The sequence below is a fragment of the Chiloscyllium plagiosum genome, chromosome 7 (genome assembly GCF_004010195.1).
Source record: "Chiloscyllium plagiosum isolate BGI_BamShark_2017 chromosome 7, ASM401019v2, whole genome shotgun sequence".
Classification (NCBI taxonomy): Eukaryota; Metazoa; Chordata; class Chondrichthyes; order Orectolobiformes; family Hemiscylliidae; genus Chiloscyllium; species Chiloscyllium plagiosum.
Genome location: NC_057716.1, coordinates 67,476,537 through 67,503,441, shown reverse-complemented (window position 1 = coordinate 67,503,441; position 26,905 = coordinate 67,476,537). Strand labels below are relative to the sequence as shown.

General features: G+C 37.8%; 1 protein-coding gene across 1 annotated transcript in view; it reads left to right on the top strand.

Annotated features, from left to right (window-relative positions):
* The first annotated feature begins 1,921 nt into the window (after window positions 1–1,921).
* The window catches only part of LOC122551676 (extended synaptotagmin-3-like), a 141,892-nt gene continuing 116,908 nt past the window's right edge, over window positions 1,922–26,905 (top strand). The window contains exons 1-3 of the mRNA XM_043693985.1: window positions 1,922–2,846; window positions 20,552–20,593; window positions 23,849–23,983. Of these exons, the coding sequence (XP_043549920.1) occupies window positions 2,472–2,846; window positions 20,552–20,593; window positions 23,849–23,983 (552 nt within the window). The 5' untranslated portion in view covers window positions 1,922–2,471. The remainder of the gene's footprint in view (window positions 2,847–20,551; window positions 20,594–23,848; window positions 23,984–26,905) is intronic.

Here is a 26,905-nt window from a genome sequence, read left to right as displayed (position 1 = left end):
TTAAAGCAAGGCAGTTGGGAGGGAGTTGAGAGGAATTGCTTTTATCCAAAGGGATATCAAACAAGCTCGTCAGGTTTATTTTTTAAAATTGCATATGTGTTTAAAGTGCTATCACCTTTCAGGCAATAGATTATAATTTGGAGAGTAAGATTTACTGGATAGATTTTTTTGGATAGCAACAACACAATGGACTGTATGGTCATCCCTCTGTGTCATATATTTTCTATTATTTTATGTGAGGCAACAAGTAGGCCCAACCCTAGACTCAAAATGTGCAGGAGACAGGATATATAATGTAACTGGGAAATAATCAAGTTTCCACCATAAGCTACAATTTATAAAACCCTTTACAAACTCTAATTTATAAAAACATTTTTTAAATATTCCTTTTAGCTGAAGTTTATCAACATATTTTCATCCTTACATTGTTTTATTGTGTAGTAGCATCAGTGAAAGTAGAAAACAAGCTACTTAGAAACATTAAGTTCGAGTAACTGTTGTCCTATCTCTATTCATATCTGTCATTTAATCTCATAAATACATCAATGTTCTTAAAAGATGAATATGTTAAGAACAAGAGACTGCTGCCACTCAGTCCAGTCTGATAATCATTGAAAAATGATCTTCACAACAGCAAATATTATTTTGAAAACATGAACCAAACTTATAGAATCATAGAGCCATACAGCATGGAAATAGACCATTCAATCTAACTCGTCCACGCCAACTATACATTCCAATCTGACATAGTCCCATTTGCCAGCATTTGGCCCACATGCCTCCAAACCCTTCCTCTTCATATTGTAATTTTACCAGCTTTCATCACTTCATCTGGCAGGTCATTCCATATACCACTCTGCATGAAAAAGTTACCCTCATGTCCTTTTTAAATCTTTCCCTCTCACATTAAACCTATGCCTTTTAGTTTTGGACTCACCCACACTAGGAAAAAAAACCTTAGCTATTCAACCTAGTCATCCTCATGATTTTATAAACCTCGATAAGGTCACTCCTCAGCCTCTGATTCTCCAGGGAAAAAAAAAGCCCCAGCCTTTTCAGTCACTCCATATACAAATCCATTCTAACTGTAGGAGATAAAGTTACTGATAATAAATTCGTTGTCAGAAATAAGCACGCCTTTGATTTGCTGTGGATATACCTATGTTTTTCACTTTGGGTCAGATTGTGGGTCAGGAGTGGTTTAGTATTATTCACTATCAAGACTGTGGTGATACTTGTAATCAACCTGTTCAGAGATGTTGTTAAACACCTCTGGAGCAGATGGGGTTTGAACCTAGACCTAGGCTCAGGAGTTTAGATACTACCATTGAACCAGAGTAAAATACATGAATGAGAGGTCATGAGCTTTGGATATAGTGTGTGAAAGAAAGTTAATTGCTAGATGTTTTGAAGATGAATTGGGTATTTGAATTTTAAATTATTGTTTGAATGCATTGTTTGTCATACCTTATGTTTTTGGGCATATTGCATGGAGTGAGTGGAGACCTTCTCAATGGCAACATTTATTGCTCATCACTAGTTGCCATGGACATCTCAAGAATGAATGTTCAAACGTGTAATGTCATTTCATATGGAAATGTATTTTAGTGTCTACTCTGGTTGTTCAATATGTCTATCTCACTCCCTAAACTTCCAAAACACCTCCTCAATAAAGCTCGAAATGCCAGATATTGACATCCGAGCAGAACTTTTTTTTTAAAAACAGAGCATTACAGTCAACCATGCATGCTTGTTATATTTCACGTGTCTTATTTTCGTATTTGTTTTAAAATAAAGTCATTTCACGCTGTTTACTTCAGATTTACAGCTGGGTACGTGCTTGTTTCTGCCAATCTGCAAATATACTCGCTAACATCGATTGAGCTTGTCAATAATCTGAATTAGGCAGGAATTGGATTCAACTAATGCAATTTCGAGGGGCAGATCCACTCCAATGTCGTGCAGGTTATCTTTTGAGAGAGGAAGGTGATGGATGTTGTGATATGCACTTTAAATATCTATTAAAATAAAGACGCGAATGTTCAATTCGACTCGAGGAGTTGTATTTCGGATGTGGGTTTCGGTTTCTGTGTTAACAAGCAACAGTCAGTAAATCAACAAGTTCCCCAGCCAGAGAGAGAGAGAGAGAGTAGGGAGGAGCCAGCAATATCTGAGCAGAGGGGAGTGTCTCGAGTGTAGGCGGATGTTTGTTTTTGATGGTAATGAGAGGTTGGAGGGAGCTTGGAAAGTGTTTCAAACGCGACTCCAACCAGAAATTGGGGATGTTCCCAGTGCAGGAGGGATCGGAGGATTAAAGGCAAGACTGGGACGGCTTTTGTATGTGCTGAGGAGTGGCGGTGCGGGAGGGCAGGGGCTGCTTCTTGTTGATCGGAGAAGTTTGAAGTGGAAGCTAGGTGTGCCCGACCTAAACCTGCTTGGGCTGTTGGAGTGGAGTCTGCCGATTAGCAAACATGCCAGCGGCCGCCGACGCCGGGGAAAGCAAGAGGTTCCGACCGAGAGAGAGTATCTCATTCTCCGAGCGGCGAGCATCTGTGTCCTCGGAGGTTGTGTACAATGAGCTGAGAGAAAGCTCAGGCGACACCCTGGTGCCGGGTTTGATGGACCTGCTGGCACAATTCGCTAAGGCGTTCAGCTACCTCTTCCCCGTCTACCTGACCGGATACTTCGGATTGAGCCTCACCTGGATCGCCTTCGGGCTCATCCTGTGGATCTGGTGGAAGAGGAACAGAGGCTGGAAATTTGCGCGTTGGCAAACAGCATTGCAGTTTCTGGAGGATGAAAAGTTTGTGATTACTAATGAGATTAAGCAAGATCTTCCAGCCTGGGTGGGTATAATCGTCAATTAAGCAAAATTAAAGTCAAATCAGATCATTAAGACAACGTGTTAATGTGCATACAGGCGTATCCTATTAGGAACCTGTTTTATTCATCTGCGCAATTTATAATCACTGTCATTTCAGATTTATTGTTACTTGGCAACCAGATGGCAGCACAGGGTTCCTCCAATGGATCTTGCTGTTTCCGGGTGATAGTTTAGAAACTTTTGATAGCTGATTATTACTCCAGCATTTTAAACAAAAAAAAATCTTTGTTGGTCTTTTCTAAAGATCTAATGAAAGCAAACATTTACATAGATCTGGTATACCCGTTATGAATTCCAAAGAAGTATCATGCTCAGTTTGTCACTCCACAAATGCTGCGTGTCCCTCCAATGGTTAAATTCTGCAGTATTATAAATCGAAATTCTTTCTCAATAAGAATGCATGCTAAAGACGGCCGGTTCGTTTATGAAATATCTAAAAGACCTTAGAATAAAATCGTGTAATCTTCGGCTGTACGTTGGTGTGAAATGACAGACCATGTGAAAAACAACGAAAGAAAACGCTATAGTATATAGCAGGTCTGATAGTCTGGAAAAGAAAGCCTGCTACTTCAAATAGACCAGGAAGTTATCCAGTTTATTTAGCGTGCAGGTCCTTTTTTTTTAAAAAAAATATGACAACTGAAGAAGCCCAGGGAAATCTTTGACAACATGCACCTACATGTAACTGGTTATTTATCACAGTGCTTATATGTAAATAGCCTGCAGTTTGAAAGTTATTCATTACCTTGTGGAATATGCGATAAAAACATTCACCCCCCCCCCCCCCCCCCAATCGTTGAGCTGTAATTATATTTCTTACCCACATTTGCTATGGAACCGATCGATGCAAGCAAAGATGCTTGCACTTATTAACAGTTTCTGTCTGCAAGTGAGGCTTGTGACTTCAACATGACTGAGATTGTCTTCTATTTTCAGTATTCAGAGCTGAGAATAATTGCTTCACAAGGTACTGAGTTGTTTATGAAAATTCCTCAAGATTTCTGCAGTTCGCACAGTACAATTAGTTGAGACCACTTTGACTAGATAAGATCTTTATCAGCTCTGGCACTGATGCAAAACTGATACAAGGAATTTTTATCTTTGCTATGTGCAACTGATTTTGCTGTTGTGAAAACAAATAAACTAATGAATAAGATTACATTAAAACCAGTACTTATTCTGTTTGCTAGGGTATTTTAAACCCCAGGACAAAAAAACATTTCTAGCATGACTTTGAAGTGCTTGTGGTACATGACATGATAAGTGGTTCAGGTGAAATTCTTTATTTATATCTTGTTTGAGAAGCAAGTAATAGAAAACATTTTGCAGGTTAATTTATAATTTCCACATACCTGTGTAATATTGGGATGCTCGTTATTAAATTTCAATGGAATGTCTTCCTGTTGTTAGTTATAATTGTTCATCAGGCAGATTACATCCAGAAAAGCACAAGGTATAATTTCAGCTGATTATTTTATTGAACTCCTCTACTTTATTAGAGTAAAGTACAGAAGAGGTCAATTTGTGCCATGCAGTAACAACGGTTTTGAAGCTAAATGTGTTAATAGGTTGCACATTGATGGTTCTCTTGGCTTTTCTTTGATGTCAAACCTACAGCATTTAACCAAGAATATGATAGATGTTAGAGTTCCTTTAAAATGTCTGGATGGCAAGAATATCCTGTCAGTGTAATTAACACTAACTTGATTTATAATCACTAAAGCAATTTACGGAATGTAGCATAGGGTATGTATAATACAGGACTTTTAAGTATTCCTGTCCAAGATAATGGCAAATAAAATATCAGCAAACAACACTGCATCATGAGACCACTTCTGAAAGCTGAACAAAATCAAGAACATTTTCTAATTTTGAAGTCATTGTGCCCTTTTCATCTATTTTAATTTATTCAAATCTACTCAGCCTAATCATTCATCATTCAATTGCCAACATATACAGTACACAGATTTCTTGAACAATTATATTGAAATGAAGGATAAATTAGAAACAGAGTATTGGAGAAACTCAGTAGGTCTGGCAATGTCCTTGCAGAGAGAAGTTGCATTAAAATTTCAAATCTACTGACTCTTCTTTGGATCTGTTAGGAGTGAATTGGATTTGATGGCCAATATTAGATTGCAGCTTTCCTGGATATTTCTATAATTGTAAATACAAAACTGCTTTTATTCTGTCTGGTTATCTCCCAAATGCTTGATTCATTGTTGATATTTATACCTTTTGAACTTGACAGGGATCTTAAGGGTTTTGATGGATATTATTTTAGTTATTTCACATCTCTTCTGTAACGTTCTCTCTTTTCCATTATTAATTCCATTAATTTTGATAAGCTGCTGCTATTCAAGATGTAAATTAGTTATGAGCTGACTAAATTGTGGAATAAGCTTAAGGGACCCATGTTCCTTCATAGTATAATTATTGAATTGGCCCAGTACTTAGCGTGTTTATTATTATGTTATTTATGTGCAGAGCCTTTCCAGGTAATCAGACTTCCTGAAAAACTAATACTTATCCAAATGTCATCAACTTTTAGCCAATATTTACTGCTATGCCTGTAATGCAATTATTATATCATCTTGGTGCTACCCTATAGTTGCAGAATAAATATTATTATAATAATCATTTATTTAGTGTAGAATTTTATAAATATTTAGAACCGAGACAGTGGCAGCATGAATAGCACATTTGCTGAATGACAGGTATGAATGAGTAGTAGCAAGTATGTTTTGATATACAGTGGGAGTCCTGATAGGTTGGTGCTAGTCCTTTTCTTGATCATATTAATGACTAGACTTTGTACAAGACATGATTTCAAAACTGAAAGAAATGCACATGCTGGAAAAGCTCAGTAGGTCTGGCAGCACTTGTGGAGAGAAATCGGAGTTAACATTTTGGAGCAAGTGACCCTTCCTCGGAACTCAATTTCAAAACTCTGAACTGTTTTGAAATTTGCTTTTAACATAAAAGTTGGAAACATCGTGAACTGTAGGATAGATCTTTGGAGAATGTAGGATGGGTGGACATATGGGAGAGGAAATGTTTATGAAGAGAAGTATAAAGTGATGCATTTAGTTAGCAAGATTTGAGCAGAGGTAATGTGAACCAAAGAATACAATTCCAAAGAGGGTGCAGGAGTAGAGGGACCCAGGAATACTCAACAAGATGGCAGAACATGTTGTAAAATTGGTTAAAGGTCATATAGAATCTTGGGATTAGTAAATTATTGCACAGAGTACGAAATAAGGGGAGTTAAGACAAACACTCATGTAACACTTGGTTCGTAGTCATTCAGCATGGAAACAGACCTTTTGGTCCAACTTATCTATGCTGACCAAGTTTCCAAAACTAAACTAATCCCACTTGCCTGCATTTAGTCCAAATCTCTAAACCTTTCTTACTCCTGTACCTGTCAAGATGTCTTAAATCTTGTAGCTTTACCTACATCCACCACTTTATCTAGCAGTCTCAAATTTAGCTCTGATCTCCAGCATCTGCAGTCCTCACAGTCTCAAATTGAACAGTGTACACAATTCTCAACACTATATCAATTAATTAGACAGTCTGCAAAAATGATTCACAAGAAAAATTCCAAGAATGAGGCATTTCAGTTAAATGTTTCAAATGTAGGTTCACCATAGAGATAAGATGATTGACGGGTATTTGTGCGTGTTATTAAAAATCATGAAGGCATATGTAAGTAAGCGAAGAGAAACTGGTTACAATGGCAGAAGGGTCAAGACCAAAAGATGTCAATTCACAACGAATGTTTTTACAGTGTCTGATTAGGATGTGGAGAAAGTAGACTCTGTCAGCAATCCTCACTGTGAGCTAGAAGACTCCTGGGTCAAGTCTTATCCTAGCAATTGTAGGACAAAAACTATCACAGCCAAAGCTTCAGGTAAGTCAGCATGTATCTATGCCAGCTTGCAGCACAGATAAATAAGGTAAGATTAATAGTAGAAAAGGCATCCAGCTTTAAATCCATGCACCAAATCTGAAAAAGAGCCATACTTCATACATTCTTCAAAGGATTTGAAGAACAATCAACTAGCAATGTGGTGACCATTGGAACGTACAAAAAGCTGAGAGCAAGGAAAGATGTAAGCATGATCTAGAATGCAAAGTTAAAAATTGCACAACACCAGGTTATAGTCCAACAGATTTAATTGGAAGCACTAGCTTTCGGTGCACCGCTCCTTCATCAGATGGTTGTCAACCACTTGATGAAGGAGCAGCGCTCCAAAAGCTAGTGCTTCCAATTAAACCTGTTGGATTATAATGGGTGTTGTGTGATTTTTAACTTTGTACACCCCAGTCCAACACCCGCATCTCCAAATCATGATCCAGAATGCACTCCGTGTAGTCAAGTAAATTCAGTCATGGTTTTCAAAAAAAAGTGGATAAGCACCTGAACAGAAATTTTGCAGGATTTTTCCTTGAAAGTAGGGTCACAGGTAGATGGATAGTGAAGATGTTTGGTATGCTTTTCTTTATTGGTTAGAATATTGAGTACAGAAGTTGGCAGGTCATGTTGCAGCTGTACAGGACATTGGTTAGACCACATTTGGAATACTGTATGCAATTCTGGTCTCCTTCCTATTGGAAGGATGTTGTGAAACTTGAAAGGATTCAGAAAAGATTCACAAGGATTTTGCCAGGGTTGGACGATTTAAGCTACAGGAGAGGCTGAATAGGCTGGGGCTATTTTCCCTGGTGTCGGAGGATGAGGGGTGACCTTCTAGAAGTTTATAAAATCCTGAGGGGCATGGATAGGATAAATAAACACTATCTTTTCCTTGAGGTGGGGGAGTCCAGAACTGGAGGGCATAGGTTTAAGGTGAGAGGGGAAAGAGATTAAAAAGAGCCTAAGAGGCAAATTTTTCATACAGAGGGTGATGCTTGTGAGGAAGTGGTAGAGGCTGGTACAATTACAGCATTTGGATGGGATACAAATAGGAAGGGTTTACAGGGATATGGGCCAAGTGTTGGCAAATGGGACTGGATTAGGTTAGGATATCTGGTTGGCATGGACGAGTTGGACCGAAGGGTCCATTTTAGTGCTGTACGTCTTTATGACTTTAAAAGAAAGGGAGTTGTGATGTACTGGCTGAACTGCTCTCATAGGACAGTTCCCATTTTATAATTTCATGTATAATTTCATGGAACGTTTCAATTTAAATTCGTTATTTTAGTAGCACTACATAGTTTTGATTCTTATTTTCTTTGGAAAAGTACAAAGAATAACTGTTTCAGTCAAAGATTCAAATAAAAAGCAAAAGTGCAGGCATAGACAATTTGAAACAGCAAAAAATGCTGAAAGTGCAGTAGGTCAGTTAGCATCAGATCAAAGATTAAGCAAGTCTTATTTTCATAAACCAATTCTATCTGAATTCAAAACAACAAATATTTGTAACAATATATTTCTTGATTTTTGTCAAACAGCTTTTAATTTCAATGTAGAAAATAATTATCAATTTATAATTTACAATGGATAAAATATCGTGTTCAACATTTCAAAATAGTTCACCAGTTCCATGGTGTACATTGAGTTCTGCCTAATCTTGCACATAATATGAAGAATAGTAACTTGTCAATTATTGAAAGATGTACCTTTTACATACACTTGAGTAAACTATATTTGTCTTCATAATTAAAAGAAATATGAATATTCATCTTCCTATGCCTTCAAAGGGTATAGAATATTATTCCTGGTTGTCTTGTTTATTGCAGGAGTTACTTTATATTCCATTAGCCAGCAGAGCATTCTGCTTAGTTTGACTAAGTTTTGCCACAAAAGACCATAAGAAGTGGAAATGGGAACAAGCCATTCCGCCCCTGAGCATGCTGCACCATTCAGTAGGATCACGACTGACTCAAAATTCCTCACATCCACTTTCTTGTCCTTTCCCTGTCAACCTTAATTCTCATAAAAATCAAGAATCTATCCATCTAGCCCTAAATATCCACAAGGACTTTATTACAGAGAGCTGTGGGGGGAAGAGTTCCAAAGACACTCAGCTGTCTTGAGAGAAGAATTCCTGCTCATCGGACTCTTCAATTGGTGCCCCTTGATTCTGAGACTACGTATTCTAGTCCTAGACTCTTTCATGAAGGGAAACATCCTCTCTCACAGTAATTACCTGTCAAGCCCTTTTATGTTTCAATAAGATCACCTTATTCTTCTAAACTCCAGTGAGTAGAGTCACAATCTGTTTAATACTTTTGCTCCTAAGACGATCCCTTCCTACTAGGGAGATCATCCTAGTGAATCTTCTCTGAACTGCCTCCAATGAAATGATATCTTGAGTGGGCGACTGACTGTGCACATTCTCCCCGTGTCTGCGTGGGTTTCCTCTGGGTGCTCTGGTTTCCTCCCACAGTCCAAAGATGTGCAGGTCAGGTGAATTGGCCATGCTAAATTGTCTGTAGTGTTAGGTAAGGGGTAAATGTAGGGGTATGGGTGGTTTGCGCTTCGGCGGGTCGGTGTGGACTTGTTGGGCCAAAGGGCCTGTTTCCACACTGTAAAGTAATCTAATCTTTTCTTACGGGAACCGAAACTGCTGTCAGTACTCCTGTACACTAGACCCTTGTAATGCAACATCTCCACTCTTATATTCCAAGTCCCCTGAAGTCAGGGTCAATTTTCTTTAAGCTTCCTGATTACCTGTTGCACCTCTGTGCTAGCTTTGTGTTTCATTCAAAAGGGCCCCTAAGTCCTTTTGTGTTGCAGCTTTCTGCAGTTTTTCTCCATTTAAATACTGCTCTGTTCCTTTGTTCTCTCATGCAAAATGAACAAAAGAAGTGAACCTTATGTTTTTAAGCTTCAGTGTACATTGGACAGAACTCAATCTTGAAAAGAATATGAAGTATAGTACCTTGTCAAATATTGAATGATGTACCTTTTACATAGGAAAACAATTACTATAATTGTTTGACCATTATTTATTTGATTGTTCTGAAGATAATCATATACATTCAGCGAGTTGGCCTATAATAGCACATTGAAGAATTTTTTGATCATTTAATTGAGGTCTAAAGATTTGTGCATATTGAAAATCGCAAAAAGAAGAAAAAAACATTCAGACATACAACATTTAATGTATTCTACAGATAAGTTTGATTACAATGCAGAATACTGCAAAAGCTGTTCCTTTTTTCTGTTTTATACTTCGCCATAAATTTATATGTGTAGTTAAAGATTGAATGAAAACAGTTTTTAAAGTGAATCATTCACGCCTAAGTGCATATTTGTAATTGCTATCTTAATTCCCCTGTTTGGTCTGTTAATTTAAAATGGAGAATCCACTCTGAATCTGAGCCAGTTATTAGATCTTTTAAAGACAAAATATGCATAATTACACAAAACAGTTTACATTAATAATTTAAAGTTGGATAAGAACTGAATTGAAATGTCTAATCAAAAATATAAATGAGGTCAAACTTTATAAATAAGTTTCCAAATTGAATGTTTTTGAAGTGGATAAATTGAATGGTCGATCAGTTTTGAGTTCAGGTTTCACTGAGATACTTGATATCCTCAGATATTTGAGTTACTATGCATTGAGTTCTCAACTGGCTGAAATCATTCTTGAAAATATCAGCAATGCAATCTCGTTATTTTCATATTCCTTTTTTTTTCTGGTAAATTCCGTCAATTGGAATAAATTCAAATGATTTTTTTTTAAATTGCTAAACAATGATCTGAGGAACTATTTTTGATATCAGAGTCCACTTTAGTGTTGCTGTGGCGAAGGAAGCAAGCAGTGCCTTCTTTCCTTCCTGAGAGTGCAAACCTCCCATTTTGCAAAATGGTTTCCTGTAACGTGAAATTTCTTAAGTACATAATCTGTTTGTTTCAAGAGTTCCTTTCATCACTGCCTTGTTGTAATATTTCCCTTCCTGTCATTTACTTCTCTCTGTAACTGCCAAGGGTTGTAAAGCAGGTATTTAGAATTGTTTCCATCAAGTAAATATGATTGTTATGTTAATACCTCATTTTAAGGAACGAAATCCAGATCACCTAGTCCAGAAATCTAGGTTCAGTCAGTACATAAGACCCCTCTGAAGCAAAAGAGATGGTTCTCTAAGATTGAAATTTTAAAGTTTGTTGCTTCTGTTTTGTAATGCTAAAGTGGTGTTTCCAAGCTCTACATTTATTACAAAGTCCATGTTATAAACATATTGTTCAGATTTCAAGCTGCTATTTTTGTCCCATCCATTGAACCTGTGAAATATTTGTTCAGTTTCACAACAAGGTAGGAGAGAAGAGAGAAAGCAGCCTCACCACCTTAACATTTTTGTGAATTTGTAATCTAAGGTGTACTATTAGGCTGAAAGTACCTAATAGATTCTGTTCAGTTTGAATCAAAATTAATACAAGAAGGCATGCAGTTTAATGTGAAGCAAACTGATTGTGTGTGTGTGTGTGTGTGTGTGTCTCGTCCATTGCCTTCTATCCATTGGGGTCCTTGGCGCACTCGGAGCACAATACTCAGATCCCATGGCACCGGTGTAGCAAACCCCTGGCCTGATGGTGAAAAATCCCAAGAGCAGGGTAAAGTATCTGATATTCACATTTAGAATAATATAAAGGTATGCGCTGAATCCCCATTTCATAATGACTTTGGTACTTTTCCACTGCTCGAATATAATTGGGGACCAAGACCTCATGTAGATAGGTAAGCAAACAATTCCCACTGCCCTTCAAAGTCAAACAATTTCCCCCCAGTCAGTGTAGGCTGTTTTTTATGTGCTTTTTTGTGCTCCATCAGTTGATCGTTGTCATGTCCAGTTCATAACGTCATAGAGACGTACAGCATGGAAACAGACCCTTCCGTCCAACTCGTCCATACTGACCAGATATCCCTATCTAATCTAGTCCCATTTGCCAAAACTTGGCCCATATCCCTCTAACCCTTCCTATGCATATACCAATCCAGATGCCTTTCAAATGCTGCAATTGTACCAGCCTCCACCACTTCCTCTGGCAGCTCACACGCACCACCCTCTGTGTGGAAAAAGTTGCCCCTTAGGTCCCTTTTATGTCTTTCCTCTCTCACCCTAAACATATGCCCTCTAGTTCTGGACTCCTCCGCCTCAAAGAAAATACTTTGTCTATTTATTCTATCCATGTCCCTCATGATTTTATGAACCTCTAGAAGGTCATCCCTCAGCCTCCGATGCTCCAGGAAAACAAGCCTATTCAGCCTCTCCCTAGCTCAAATCCTCCAACCCTGGCAACATCCTTGTAAATCTTTTCTGGACCCTTTCAAGTTTCACCATATCCTTCCTACACATGGAGACCAGAAATGCACACAGTATTCCAAAAATGGCCTACCAATGTCCTGTACAACTGCAACATGACCTCCCAACTTCTATACTGGATACTCTGTCCAATAAAGGAAAGCGTACCAAATGCCGCCTTCACTATCCTATCTATCTGTGACTCTACTTTCAAGGAACTATGAACCTGCACTCCAAGGTCTCCAGTTAACCACTAATAATTAATCCTTAACAGTCTGGTTTGAAGATATCCTATTTAAACCTAACATTAAAAATAAGTACCAAAGAAATGCAAAATCCTGATAAGAGTGTGTAAGGCAATGGGTTTTGCATTCTATTTAGAGGTGAGGAAATTATTTTAATAATCAAAGCTGTTTGGTGCAGATGTTGAATGATTGATTGTACTCAGGATAATAGACTTGCCGAACAAGTGAAGTCAGTCTGTTCTAGTATATTGACAGCAACCAGCCATAGGTTAAGTCTGAGAAGGAACTTGGAACAGGACAGATGTTTGCAGATAATCACATCTACTCTGGAGTAAGGGGAAATTTTGTTTTGTGCTTTTTTTAAAAAAAAAAGTGATTTTCAGCTGGCTAGGGTAATTGAAGAGTTGAGCAGGCTCAACTCTTGCCGTTTGTTGATCACGGATTTCTCTTTAAATAGACATTATTAAATCTTTAATTTTGATATTTGAGTGGACCAACAAACTTGGCAGTGGATCTAGACCATCTAGTGCAGGCCATTCTGCTGCTAAATTAATGTATTGGAAAAACAGGCATAGGAAAGTCTTTACTTTTTTGTCAACTTGTTGGGGTGAGTTATAACTCTCCCCAATGTCCATTCTTCCTTAGGTGGGACTTCAACCTGAACCTTCTAGCACAGAAACTTTCTATCAAAATCAAGTAGCACATAGATGTATTTGTAGAATAATTGATCAAAGAGCTGAATGTTTGTTTATGTGACTTCCTGAATAAAATTTATGTATTTCACCTGTGTAGGTTTTCTCCAAGTTTAGTGTAATTCATTCATTTTTATCCAATTGTCATTTAGCAATTATATTTTACTGCTTTAACTCTGACAAACTTTTGAATAGTTTGACCACATTAGAATGCATTCAAAATGCTAACCATCTTTCTATTTAATATTTCATTTGGATGTAATGTTCAGTCATCAATAACGTCTCTGATCACTCATGTATATGCACTTGTCGTCCACCCTGATCTCTGCCACACCTTTTCTAAAGTGGAAAGCAGGCAGGTTTGAAAGTCTGTCGCCAGCTATTATTTTATTTTCTTAACCACCACCCAAAATAACTTATACACAATGCAGTAATCTTCCACTGAAGTAGAATTTATTTGTATATGAACAGATGTGTGCTGTGATGTTAAAGAAGGACCAAAGGTCAACGAATTGATTTGAATTCAATGTAGTAAGTGTTGGGGAAGCTCAGCAGTTTTGACAGCATCTGTGAAAAGAGAAACAGTTAATGTTTCAATTCCAATATGACAACTGTTCTTCAGATTCTGTGGTTCATAGCTGAACATGCATCAAACTGATGATGTAATGCAAATTACATGCTGCCACATTGTGAAGTACCAACCAGTAATTTATACATGATGCATATAAATCATAATATTTTATACAAAACACAACAAAACAACATTTTTTGTTCCTAAAACATTGGTACAAACTAGCTACCATTATTGGAAATAAGCTACAATTATGATATTTGAGCATATTTAAAAAATTATAACCTACATAAATTTAGAGAATTGTGCTTTAATATTAATGAACATTTAGAACATTTAAGTATTGTCACTTATGTTCGCAAAAAAATCTGAAGTATTTCATTGAAATCCAGACTTTAAATACTGATGTAAATGCAATTAAAACGATACATCCTGTTCAATAGAGCTGCACAGTTTTATTCAAACAATATGGTCTATTCAAGTATTCAATCTTAACAAGGTATAAGCAATATAAATGTGAAACGTGCTCAATTAAATTTTAATAAAGCAATTGAATTATAGTCTATTTGTCTACACTAGAGCTATAAATGCTGCACCAACTATGTGTTCTTGCAGTGTCCAATACTTTTGTTTATAGAAGCTTACACTAAGTTGGACAATGCAGTCAATTCATTATAGAAACAAAATATTGCAGATGGCAAAAATATCAAATGAATTCATACCAAGTAACAATGAAACAGCTGGCCATTAATTTTATTCACAATTTTAAGATGTGGGGGGAAGACCTAGTTTGGGCAGCAGGAATTTGGGCAGGAAGGAAGCTTGCGAGTTGTTGTTTTTCTTTTTCCTCAGGCTGGAATTGAAGAATTTAAAGGACTCCTATCCACATTGGGAATCCACCCTTTTGAACAGCATCCCATGGGTGGTCTCTCCATGCTTGGACACTCCACCAAGACCCCAGGCCTTTTCTCCTCTCACTGTCAGGAAACCTCTAATATAGTCTCAGTCCTAGGAATTGTTAGTATAGGACCTGAGACTGTAGACCTGCCAGCTGGTTGGATTGAATGAGGAGCCGTAGCTCTGGTTGCAGTCAATTACTGCTCCTGGGAGCATTAAATGTGTATGAGGCTTCTGTGATTTACAGGGGTGTTTTCTCCAAGGAACCCTGTTCAGAGACACCATTGCGTTGTTGTGTGCTAACCAATTACACAATATCATCTTTATAATTTTGTCTGTTAAACTTGAATGTCCTCTTATGCTGAGTGATTCACATCAAGACAGTATCGACATGATATTGGTTATTTCAAGCTAATATTGACCCTACATTTTCTAGATTGCACTTTGCAGAAATGATGTAAAATTTGAATCATCTCTACTAATCTTGCCAGTCAAATTTATATCAAAAAATCTAAAAATAAGATATCTGCAGTTTCTCCTTGGCCTAAATCAGAATATAAATCTGGACTGAACTCAGTGCAGATGGAGGAGCAGTTGTGACTTGGCTGCTTTCTTTGACTGCAGGATCTCATTATCCATCTCTTTTACGTATTCTGTCCCATTTTCCCAACTTCATGAACTAGGCTATTGTTATTGAAAAGATTGTTCCAGTGGAGTTGCATGTGTATGGAGACTAATAGTCTCAGACTTTTAGAATCAGCATTATATTTAACCAATGAATATTTCATTTAGAAAATGCAGGGATATGCTGTAAAACCCAGAAAGTCAATTTTTGTTGACCAGTTGACAAATTGGTCATATGAGGCATAATTCTATACCAATATAAGTTTTGATTTTCTGGTCAGCAATGAATGACACAACTTACCACTGACTACAAAAGTTGCAATTTCCTGTGGCTGGGATGTCTCCATCACAGTATTTGTTTGAACTTAGTAACAATCTGGATGCTAAGGCATCCAGCAACAATGTTGCTATTAAGCAGAGGTTAAGTAACTAGTCACCTTTTTAAAGTTTTTTCGCAGAAGTAAAATTTACATATTAAGCTTTACTTTAAATTTTACAGAGAACTAAACAAATGACATGAATATGCACATGGGAATAAAATGGAATCTTGAAATGTCAAGCCTATTGAAATGTGAAGTATTTTATTATTGAGAAATTTGACATTCAGCAAATTGGAAGTTAGCTTTTCAGTATCAGTGATGCTTTTCAGTAAGCTTGGAATTACTATACCATTATAAAGAAGGCTGTGCTTCCTTCAACAATGTCACTTGTGTTTTCTAGTTTCTACAGAGGCAAGTAGTGTAAGAAGGCAAGCTTGTGTTAGTTGAGTGACTTTAAGACTGGAATTCAAAATTCCAATCTCTAGAGAAGTGTACAATTACTGGCAGCAACATCTGGATTTCCACATTCAAGAACACACATGCAAGATTTTTTTAAAGAAGTCATGATCATAAATGCTGACAAATTTATAATTATTACTACCACAAAATCTGAGCCACTGTTTGAATTAATCCAGGAAATTTAATATGAACTTGAATTTTGTACAAGGATGGAACTTTAATAAGCAATTGCTAAAGGGTTGCGGTAGGTATTTTGCAGCACATGATTCCGCAAATAAAATGCCCAAAGTCACTTTCTTTGATTTGTAATTATGGCAAAGCATTCTGGAAAATTCTACTTTGGTATTTTTGCCCACAGTTCTTTATGGGCAACAAGGAAGTACGCTAGCTGAACACTTGTGACCTCTGCATTAGTTTGGCAATTTAGTTGGTTCCTGAAAAATAGCCACAGCCTCTGTTTTGAACATTTGCAGGTAAATAGCATTGGAAGGAAAAAGAATGCATTGCAGTGATTATAATTAGTCAGAGACATTGGTTTGAATCTTGCTGTGTTTGCAAAAATGCTGACCCGGACATTTTTATGGCTCATAAACTGCACACCTGATCCATGTGTAGTTTCTCACACGTGTGCAAAATGAATGTGGGTGTGGAGGTGTTTTTAGGGTCCAAACTTTCACATCTCCCTTCCTCTTCACCCAATCTGGCTCATACCCTCCAATCACCCGTACCATTCTATATTGCCATATGTCCTCTACTACTTATCAGATCACACATATATCTGCATGCCACCTATATGCCTTGAGATCGTAACAGCTCTCAAAATCCAATTACAATGGAATATAATATAAATTTTGAGAGAAAATGAACATCTCCCTGTTTAATAACTTCTATATCAATAATACTGAGAAATGCATTTGAGAAACAACATTTGTAATCCTAATTAGCTTGTCAACACATCAGGTCAAAGGGACAATTTGTTACTGCTGCACTTTGAAACTTACGTTTGTTCACAAATGAACGTAACATCTGTTGTAGTGAAACCCGTTAGAAATTGAATCTCAGTCTAACATTCCAAAAGGCAACAACTGCCCAACCATTGAATGACACTTCAGGAAGCAAAGATCAGAATATGTTCATTTCAATTTCAGAGTGCCTGTCAGTCCATGTAAAGGAACAGGTGGTTACTTTATCTTTCCCCCAGGTGCCAAACACCAGTGCCTAGATCTTTCAGTCTCCGGATGGTCAGAAATCAGATGTACCCAACAAGATATATTTCAGAACCCCTTCAAAGTCCTAATTCAGGGGAAATGTGGGAATCGGCCAAGAGGCTTAAATTTCTGATGGGCACTTACTGTGTCTGGACCCTCTGAAAATGTTTCCAGCTCTGAGTTAGAATTCAAGACTTAGCAAAGGAAGTCAGAACTTTTCAATCTAGGTACCGTAGGGAAATATTAGGTTAATTAAAAACCAGTTCTAATTCCTGCGTCACTGAGCTTTTGCTTCTCATCCTGGCTCCTTGCCTTATCCTCCCCAACTTCACCTGATGACATCACCTAACTACATTTGTGAGTTAACCTGATTGCCACCTTACCCAGCTACCTGTCACTCACTAATGTTACACATTTGGTAGTTCTCCATTGCACCTCAAAGTAGTTTATGCTATAAACAGTTAATAAAATACGGCAGTTACTGCAGTGAAAGGGAGCATGATTTTTCTGAAGATTCTCTGTGCTGATCTCTGCAAGAATTCTTGGACTTAGTAAGTTCTGTAGGATCCTATATCAGAAGATGAGCCTAAAACTTGGAGATAAGTAACTTTGTCACTTGTTTGTTCTACGTTAAAATTAGGGATTCTGATGTAGAGCTCAAGACTTGGATGCAATTTTGATTTTAATCATTCAAAGTCATTTGAAGCAAAATAGAATTGATCACAGCAAAGTGTTGATGGGACATTTTGGCACAATTTTCAATGCAGTATGGTCTAGCTGTATTGGAAAAGCGCAGAGAGCTTCTGACTGAATATACAAAGTTGATCAATGTGAGGGTAACTTTGCAGGATGCACCCCGTAATGAATCATCACATTTTTGAGGATGTAACTCTGAAAATGGACGAGGGAGATCCAGTAGATGTAGTGTACCTGGACTTTTCCCCTTCCTGGACCTCTCCATCTCCATCATTAGGTGAGTGGTCTGATGCATGGCAGATGCAGTTTAATGTGGATAAATGTATGGTTGTCCACTTTGGTGGCAAGAACAGGAAGGCAGATTACTACCTAAATGGAATCAATTTAGGTAAAGGGGCAGTACAAAGAGATCTGGGTGTTCTTGTACACCAGTCAATGAAGGTAAGCATGCAGGTACAACAGGTATTGAAGAAGGCTAATAGCATGCTGGCCTTCATAACAAGAGGGATTGAATATAGAAGCAAAGAGGTTCTTCTGCAGCTGTACAGGGCCCTGGTGAGACCACATCTGGCGTATTGTGTGCAGTTCTGATCTCCAAATTTGAGGAAAGACATTCTGGCTATTGAGTGAGTGCAGCGTAGGTTCACGAGGTCAATTCCTGGAATGGCGGGACTACCTTACGCTGAAAGACTGGAGCTACTGGGCTTGTATACCCTCGAGTTTAGAAGACTGAGAGGGGATCTGATTGAGATATATGATTATTAAAGGATTGGACACTCTCTGGAGGCAGGAAACATGTTTCCGCTGATGGGTGAGTGCCGAACCAGATGACACATCTTAAAAATACGGGGTAGACCATTTAGGACAGAAATGAGGAGAAACTTCTTCACCCAGAGAATGGTGGCTGTGTGGAATGCTCTGCCCCAGAGGGCAGTGGAGGCCCAGTCTCTGGATTCATTTAAGAAAGAGTTGGATAGAGCTCTCAAAGATCGTGGAATCAAGGGTAATGGAGATAAGGCAGGAACCAGATACTGATTAAGGATGATCAGCCATGATCATATTGAATGGTGGTGCAGGCTCGAAGGGCAGAATGGCCTACTCCTGCACCTGTTGTCTATTAAAAACGCATTTGTATTGCAATGCAACATCTGAGGTGATTTTAAATAGTTCTTTCTAAACTAATCTTTTGAAATCTCTAGACCTTTCACCAGGCTTTTTTTTTTGCCCCACAAAGCCTCAACCCTAGCCTGCTGATGACACCTGATGAAAATTTGTGTGGGAGGAAACCTGATTTATGACCCCATTTTAAATGGGGAATAAGACCATTTTAAGTGGGGAATAAGGATTTCTGACCCATAAAATGGCCATAAGCAAATGACTTTGGGTTGGGTTTGTAGAGGGAAATCAGAAAAAAAAAACCCATTTGGGCCCCAAAACATGTTGCATTACTTAACTGGAACATGATTAAATGTGGTTCAATCTAAAGTTATCTGAAACGCACTATTGTGCATGATTGAAGTGATCCTCAGCAGAAGTGTTGGTGTGGAATTTTGCTATCAGTGATCTACCTCCCTAATAAGTGACCAATTACGCCAATGGGATAGACTCAGAGGAGCCCTGTGGAGATGAAAATATACTTTTAATAGTCAAGCATGCTCTCATTTATGCCCGATTTTATAATGAAAGAGCTCAAATCCATGAGTTCAGATCCAAGTTTTTACATCTCCTCAGATTATTCACTTTCAATATAAGAATTCAGATCAATATTAAAACCACAAATCTTTTCACAACCTCTTTAAATTAAGAACTAATTTGTGAACTCCCAAGCTAAAATAATTGTAGCTTTTGAAACTTTATCCAGACATTCATAACAATATTCCTTAGTTCTTTGCTGATATCTTCCCTATTGAAACTGCAACAACAGATGCCAACAATCTTTTCCTAATATACACCATGTGGTCTGTCAATCAAGTAGTTCAGATTTAAAAAGAACCCTTTACTGACAGCTGTTGTCTTTTTCTTCAGTATTTAGAATGGGTTATTTAAAAAATGTCAGATTGTTACTCCGATCTGTCTGTCATGAGCATTTTATGTTTATTAACTGTGGGTAAAAGTCTTTGCAAAAGCCAAAGTGGTGTCTGTTTGAAATCACAATTTAGCTCAAATGGTCCTGCCACATTCAAATTATCTACTTATTCCCATCCATCCTTTTTCCGGGCAACCAAAAATTGGATCTGACAAAATTAGTGGGAACTCTGCATCTTGATCTGACCTACTACTTCTAAATGTCTGTGGACTAGAGAGAACTCTGTTAAAATCTGGGCCATAGCTTGGAAGGGTAGTGCTATGAGAGGACATAGGTATCTTTTGGGATTAAACTTTGATTGAAATTTTTTCTTTCTTAACCATCAAGAATCAACAAAACCAATGTCTTCAGGGTTACTTTAGCCAAATGTATTAAGGTCAGAGATGTCGGCAATCAATAAAAAGTTATTCAGCCATGTAGTCTTGGCTAGAGTAGGAATATGGATCACCTGTGAGGGAGAAATTGAGAGTGGTGAAGAATCTGGATAGAAGTACACACATGCTTGACTACTAATGGATTACCACTAAAATATGTTTCAAAATTGATTCTACTGGATTTCTGAGCATATTTCAACTTATTTATTTTTTTTTTTGCTCTTCCTTCTTCAGGTTCATTTTCCAGATATTGAAAGAGTTGAATGGTTGAACAAGGTAAGCAGATTAAGACTTGAGATATAATCGTTTTCCAATTTCTAAGTTTAAGACTGAGTCTTACCATTTCAGAAAATTGTTTGTGGTGAGATTTGTTGTCCATATTACTCCTATTTAAAATTGGAAATATGCAATACTAATTCACTTCTAAAATGGTTTAGCTCTAATCTTAAGATGAATATATTTGATGCTAGGGGGAATAATTTCTCAGTATAAATCAAATTAATAATTTGAAAGCATTCAATTAGTCTTTTCCTTAAACTTCAAGGGCATAAAAGCCACACATATATAAACTACACTGATAATTTAACCTTGCTGAATCATATTGGACTGATTTTTTTTTTTGGCCCAGTGCACCTTTTTCTGAGGTCTCATTAAGAAAAATGCCAGAATTCAGTTGCCTTTGTAAATGTCTGCGCAACAATTTTTACTGATTTGCGCATGTGGTCATCTGAATCTCTTCACTCTTTCACAGCACTTTCTTTTTCCTCACTGAATACCATCACCATCAATCTCCTCCACCACTAATTCATAGTCACAACAGAGTTCATCATCAAAAATATGTAGTGCAGCTTTCTCTAAGGCTCCTTTGATGACATCTACCATAGAAAAAGACAAAGGGAACAGATGTATAGGATCATCGCTACCTCTAATTTGTCTATTTTGCCATCCCCAAAGCCTACATGATCTTTACTTGTAAATAAAACGTTATTCTCCCAGAACTCCCTCCCTTCTCTACTACACAGACTACGACATTTCAAGAGAATAACTAATCAACGCATTCTCGAGGCAAATTAGCAATGGTTAATGAATGCTTACCTTTCCAATTATGTTCAAGCCCCCTTAGTGAGTAATAAAAATTCTGATTTGTTTCACGTGGATCTAAAAGTGAATAGTCTCTCACACCCCCTATTTAACTCTGTCTGCTGTAATCTGCCTTTTGAAACTAACTGCTCCCTTTCTGTACAATTTTCTCTGTTTCTTAATATCTGCAAACTTGGGTACAATACTTTTCACTGGAGACCATCATGGCAAGTCAGATTAGATTCATTTAGGATATTTGGTTAGCATGGACAGTTGGACCAAAGGATCTGTTTCCATGCTTTACATCTCCATAACTCTAAATGCTTCCAGCCCTCTGGAATTTCTTTGGCATTTTCTGTGTTGTTTCAAAAATTTCGTCTAATTGATTTCTGGGATTCCTTACAGTCATAGAGTCATAGAGATGTACAGCATGGAAACAGACCCTTCGGTCCAACCCGTTCGTGCCTACCAGATATCCCAACCCAATCTACTCCCACCTGCCAGCACCCGGCCCATATCCCTCCAAACCCTTCTTATTCATATACCCATCCAAATGCCTCTTAAATATTGCAATTGTACCAGCCTCCACCACTTCCTCTGGCAGCTCATTCCATACACTATCCCTTCTGTCACATAGTTTTTTTTAACCTGTAACAGTTGTTACATTTCAAAGTAATTATTAGTATAAGTTATTTGTTTTGACAGATCTATAAATGGAAGATCAGTTTCTCCACTTAACTGTTTTAGGTCTGCCTCAAGATTGTCATGCAGGTCAGGAAGCATCTGAGGAGCAGGAGAATCGACATTTTGGGCATAAGCCCATCATCAGGAATATGCTCGAAACGTTGATTCTCCTCCTCAGATGCTGCCTGACCTGTGCTTTTCCAGCACCACACTCTCGACTCTGATCTCCAGCATCTGCAGCCTTCACTTTGTCAAGCTTGTCATGACATGAAAACAGCAAAATCACATCCTCGAAACGTTGATTCTCCTCCTCGGATGCTGCCTGACCTGTGCTTTTCCAGCACCACACTCTCGACTCTGATCTGCAGCCTTCACTTTGTCAAGCTTGTCATGACATGAAAACAGCAAAATCACATCAGCCTTTCTACTGTATTTGCTACAAAGTCTTGAAAGATTCTAAAAATTGACTACAAATGTTCCTAATTAGACTTTGAGTGACCAATCCCAAATTCTGAGAATAATCAATTTTAGACTCCTCCAGTTTTGTAGTTTAAATGAAAGTCTTACCAGTTTGACTTGCCAGATTACTTCAGTGGTTTTCATTATTCTATAGGCATAGATTGACATCTTTGGAAAATCAACTGAGAAAATATCAACCACCTTTTCAACTCACTCAGAGGAAGTTATTGATACCTAAACGTAATTTCTATTCTCTGAACTTCCATTGGCTGGTAACTGGGGTAACGGAGTTTTCCAATCTTACATCAACATCCAAACTCCTCCTCCTACAAAGCAGTCCACAACCCTGTTCAAATCTCTGACTCCTCCCTCCCTGACTGTCTCCCTGTGAGATCTCAGTTACCATACAGTCTCACCCAGAATTTCTGGCACCAGTTCCCTAGTACTGACCTCATTGATGCCAAACATCGACAATCTGGTTAAATGTACTATTGTCCTCATTAAAACATCTGGAGAACCATTTGATCACGATCTGACATGCAAGTTAGTTCCAGGCCCAGCCAGTCAAATAAACCTCAGTTTGTGTGTTCTGTTTTTTTTTAAACATAAGTTTCTACCCACAGGTTATTTTCAGCTCTCAGTTCACAGCTCCAAACCAAAATTGATAAAAGGATAAAATAAAAGTAAAGTAATGAAAAATCAGCTAGGCCTCTAACAAGATCTTGAGCATGTGCAAATAATGTTCCACGATGAACACCCACTCCTCTAACGTTCGCTTGAGTTGAAACAACCTGTGCCATCACTAGGTCTACTTTTCCCACTTCAAAGATCATTGCCTCTTTAAAACTGAGATCCTTTCTCTGATCTTCCACTCCCTGGCCACCATCTACCTTCAGCTTTTGTCGGACGATCTTTCCATCCACATCTCAATGAAGTCTCGAGCTTCTTGGACTTCTGTTTCTGCTTGCAGAAATAGAGGTATTTCTGAATTTCTAAGCCAAGATATCTATCACTAAGAGAAAACATGGCAGAAAGCCACCTTTTATCAATCATTTGGCATATCTTCTTTGTCTGAATAATAGGCAGTATGCTCCTCTGAACACATTTAATATAAAGTAAGAACTGAGAGAGTATAGATTTTCTGAACACTTATTAACAATAGTGATGCTCATTACTGGTTGGATTGATTAAGTGGAAATGCTTATCGTAAATTTTCAGTGATTTAAGTTTGGGTGTTCAGGGTTCCACATTACATAAGTATCAATGCGTGTCTCTCTGCATTTCTAATATTATAACTTCTTTACCCAGATTGTTAAGCAAGCCTGGCCATATTTCGGGATGTATTTGGAGAAATTCTTTAAAGACAACATTGAACCTTCGATATGTAGATCAAATGTTTGCCTGAAAACTTTCAACTTTGCAAAACTTAATTTTGGAGAAAAGGTGAGAACATTCATCTTCATGATGCATTTGATTTCCCTCTAACTTTTTTTTTATAAAAAAGCTGTTCAGATGAGTTAATTTCCGAGGAGTCTAATTAACAAAACTGTTGACCGCGACTGCAATATAATTTTATTTTGGAATTGAGTTCCTGTCTTCATTCAGTCTATATTTGGATTTTATTTTGTGTACATACAGTATACCTTGCTAACTTGCTGTTTATACTGAGAAGCTAGTACATGGTCAGGAGTAAAATCCAAATAAAATTGGTTTGCTTTATATTCATTCATTTCTGTGGGTGCAAAAGTTAATCTGTCAAATACATGGTCCATTAGTGCAGTTATAGTGACAGCTCTTATTAATGGTGAATGTTCAAATTCAAATGTTTTGTTAAGCTTGCTACTGTAAATTTTAAATTTTTCTGATTGCTGTTTTCAAATAAATCTTTGGACAGATTTTTCTCATTTTTATGCAAGGTGTGTTAGGTGGATACTAACATACCCAATTGTAGGATAGTTCACTCAATCACTTGCCAATCAGCTTGTTAAAACCGCTAGGAAAATGGGTGTGTCTCAACTAGCACAGGACTTGACAGTGATGTCCCAGACAACTAGAATTAGTAACGTGTGAGTCCTAACATGCCCCAGCCTTAATAGTCAGTGGGAATTTGAGAAACAAATTTGTATGGGGATCTGTTATTTATAACAATAATAGAGTGGTTATGTTAAGGGATTTTAACTTTCCAAACACAGATGGGACTGCAATATTGTTAAGGGTTTAGATGGAGAGGAATTTGTTACATGTGTACAAGAACACTTTCTGTTTCAGTATTTGGATGTTCCTACTCTTGGGAAATAAGGCAGGGCAAGTGACTGAGATGTCAGTGGGGGAGCACTGTGACCATACTTCCAGTAGTTTTAAAATAATGATGGAAAAGGATCTAAATGTTAACGTTCTAAATTGGAGGAAGGTCAGTTTTAACAGTATTAGGCAAAAAATTTCAAAAGTTGATTGGAGGTGGATGTTTGCAGGTAAAGGGACAGTTGGAAAATGAGACGCCTTCAAAAATAAGGTAACAAGGGTCCAGAGAGAGTTTGTTCCTGTTAGGGTGAAAGGCAGGCTGGTAAGTGTAGGGTATGCTGGACGATTAAAGAAATTGAGGGTTTAGTGAATCCTTAGAGTATAAAGGCAGCAGGCATATACTTGAGAGAAATCAGGAGGGCAAAAAGGGAACAAGAGAAAGATAGCTTTGGGAAATAAGGTTAAGGAGAATCCAAACAATTTTTATAAATACATTTTAAAGACAAAAGGGTAACTAGGGAGAGAATAGGGCCCTTCAAAGATCAGCAAGGCGGCCTATGTGTGGAACTGCAGGAGATGGGGGAAGATACTAAATGAGTATTTTGCATTGGTGTTTACTGTGGAGAAGGGCATGTAAGATTTTTTTTTAAATCAAAACAAATGCTTCTTAACTTGGCGTGAGTGGACTTCTAAAAATATTTTACCTAATTATTATTAATGGATAAATTTAAATTTGAGTGGTAATATGATTTTGATTAGATTAGATTCCCTACAGTGCGGAAACAAACCCTTCGGCCCAACCAGTCCACACCGACCCTCCAAAGAGTAACCCACCCAGTCCCATTCCCCTCTGACTAATGCACCTAGCACTATGAGCAATTTAGCATGGCCAATTCACCTAACCTGCACATCTTTGGACTGTGGGAGGAAACCGGAGCACCCGGAGGAAACTCACGCAGACACTGGGAGAATGTACAAACTCCACACACACCGTTGCCCTAGGCTGGAATTGAACCTGGGACCCTGGTGCTGTGAGGCAGCAGTGCTAACCTTGTTTCACTAAATTAATGTTTGTGGTATCAACTTCATAATTTTGTTAAGACAGGCTGAATAATCCATTTGGCAATTTTATTACCTCAATTTTTTTCTAAAGCATTTTACAGTGAAAATGCAGTTCAAATAGTTGTTTTACTCTGTTTACTTCTCTGTTCCATTGACATTCCTAAATTTAATTTCTATTCTTTGAACTTCCACTATCTGATAATGGGAGGATAGGCAGGGAACTTTCAAATCTTCATGATGTCACGTCCACAGCCAAACTCCTCTTCTCAGAAAACAGCTTCCATGGATGCTGCCTGACCTGCTGTGATATCCAGCATTTTTTTGTTTTTAGTATAGATTTCAGCATCCAAAATAAATTGTTCCTATATTTCACTAAGGCTTCTTTGGCAGCAGCTGCAAGCTACTTTCTAATTTACATTATTTTTTGCATCTTGGATCCCTCCATTATAACACCTCCATGAACCACACCTCTCGTCACAGGGGCAGGTATGTGATACAGGTTTGAAACCATGGAATTCGCTACCCCAAAGTGCGATGGATGCTGGCACGGCGAGTAAATTTGAGGAGTGAGACAGATTTTTAATTGGTAATGGGTTGAAGGGTTTTGGAGAGAAGGCAAGAAAATGGGGTTGAGGAGCATATCAGCCTAATCGAATGGCAGAGCAGACTCAATGGGGTAAATGGCCTAATTTTGCTCCTATATCTTATAAAGTTATGAAACAGGTACAAAAGGGCCAATGTTTGCCTGAAGGATATTTGACCTACTATTGGATTAGACTACTTTTACATACAAGAAACTACAGAAAGTTGTGTGCACAGCCCAGACCGTCATGGAAGCCAACTGCTGTCCTATAAAATGGGCCCCATTTTAAATGTTTAAAATGAATAAGCTGCTGGTTGACACCTGTGAGCAGGTAACAATGACCAGATTTTTCTGTGTACTCCATGCGCCTTGCCTAATGAAAACAACAGGCCTAATGGAAAAGAAATCCACTCCAATGTACATCAGTTATGATTAGCTCAAATAACTGCTGTCACTCTCAAACATCTATGTCAGCCAAG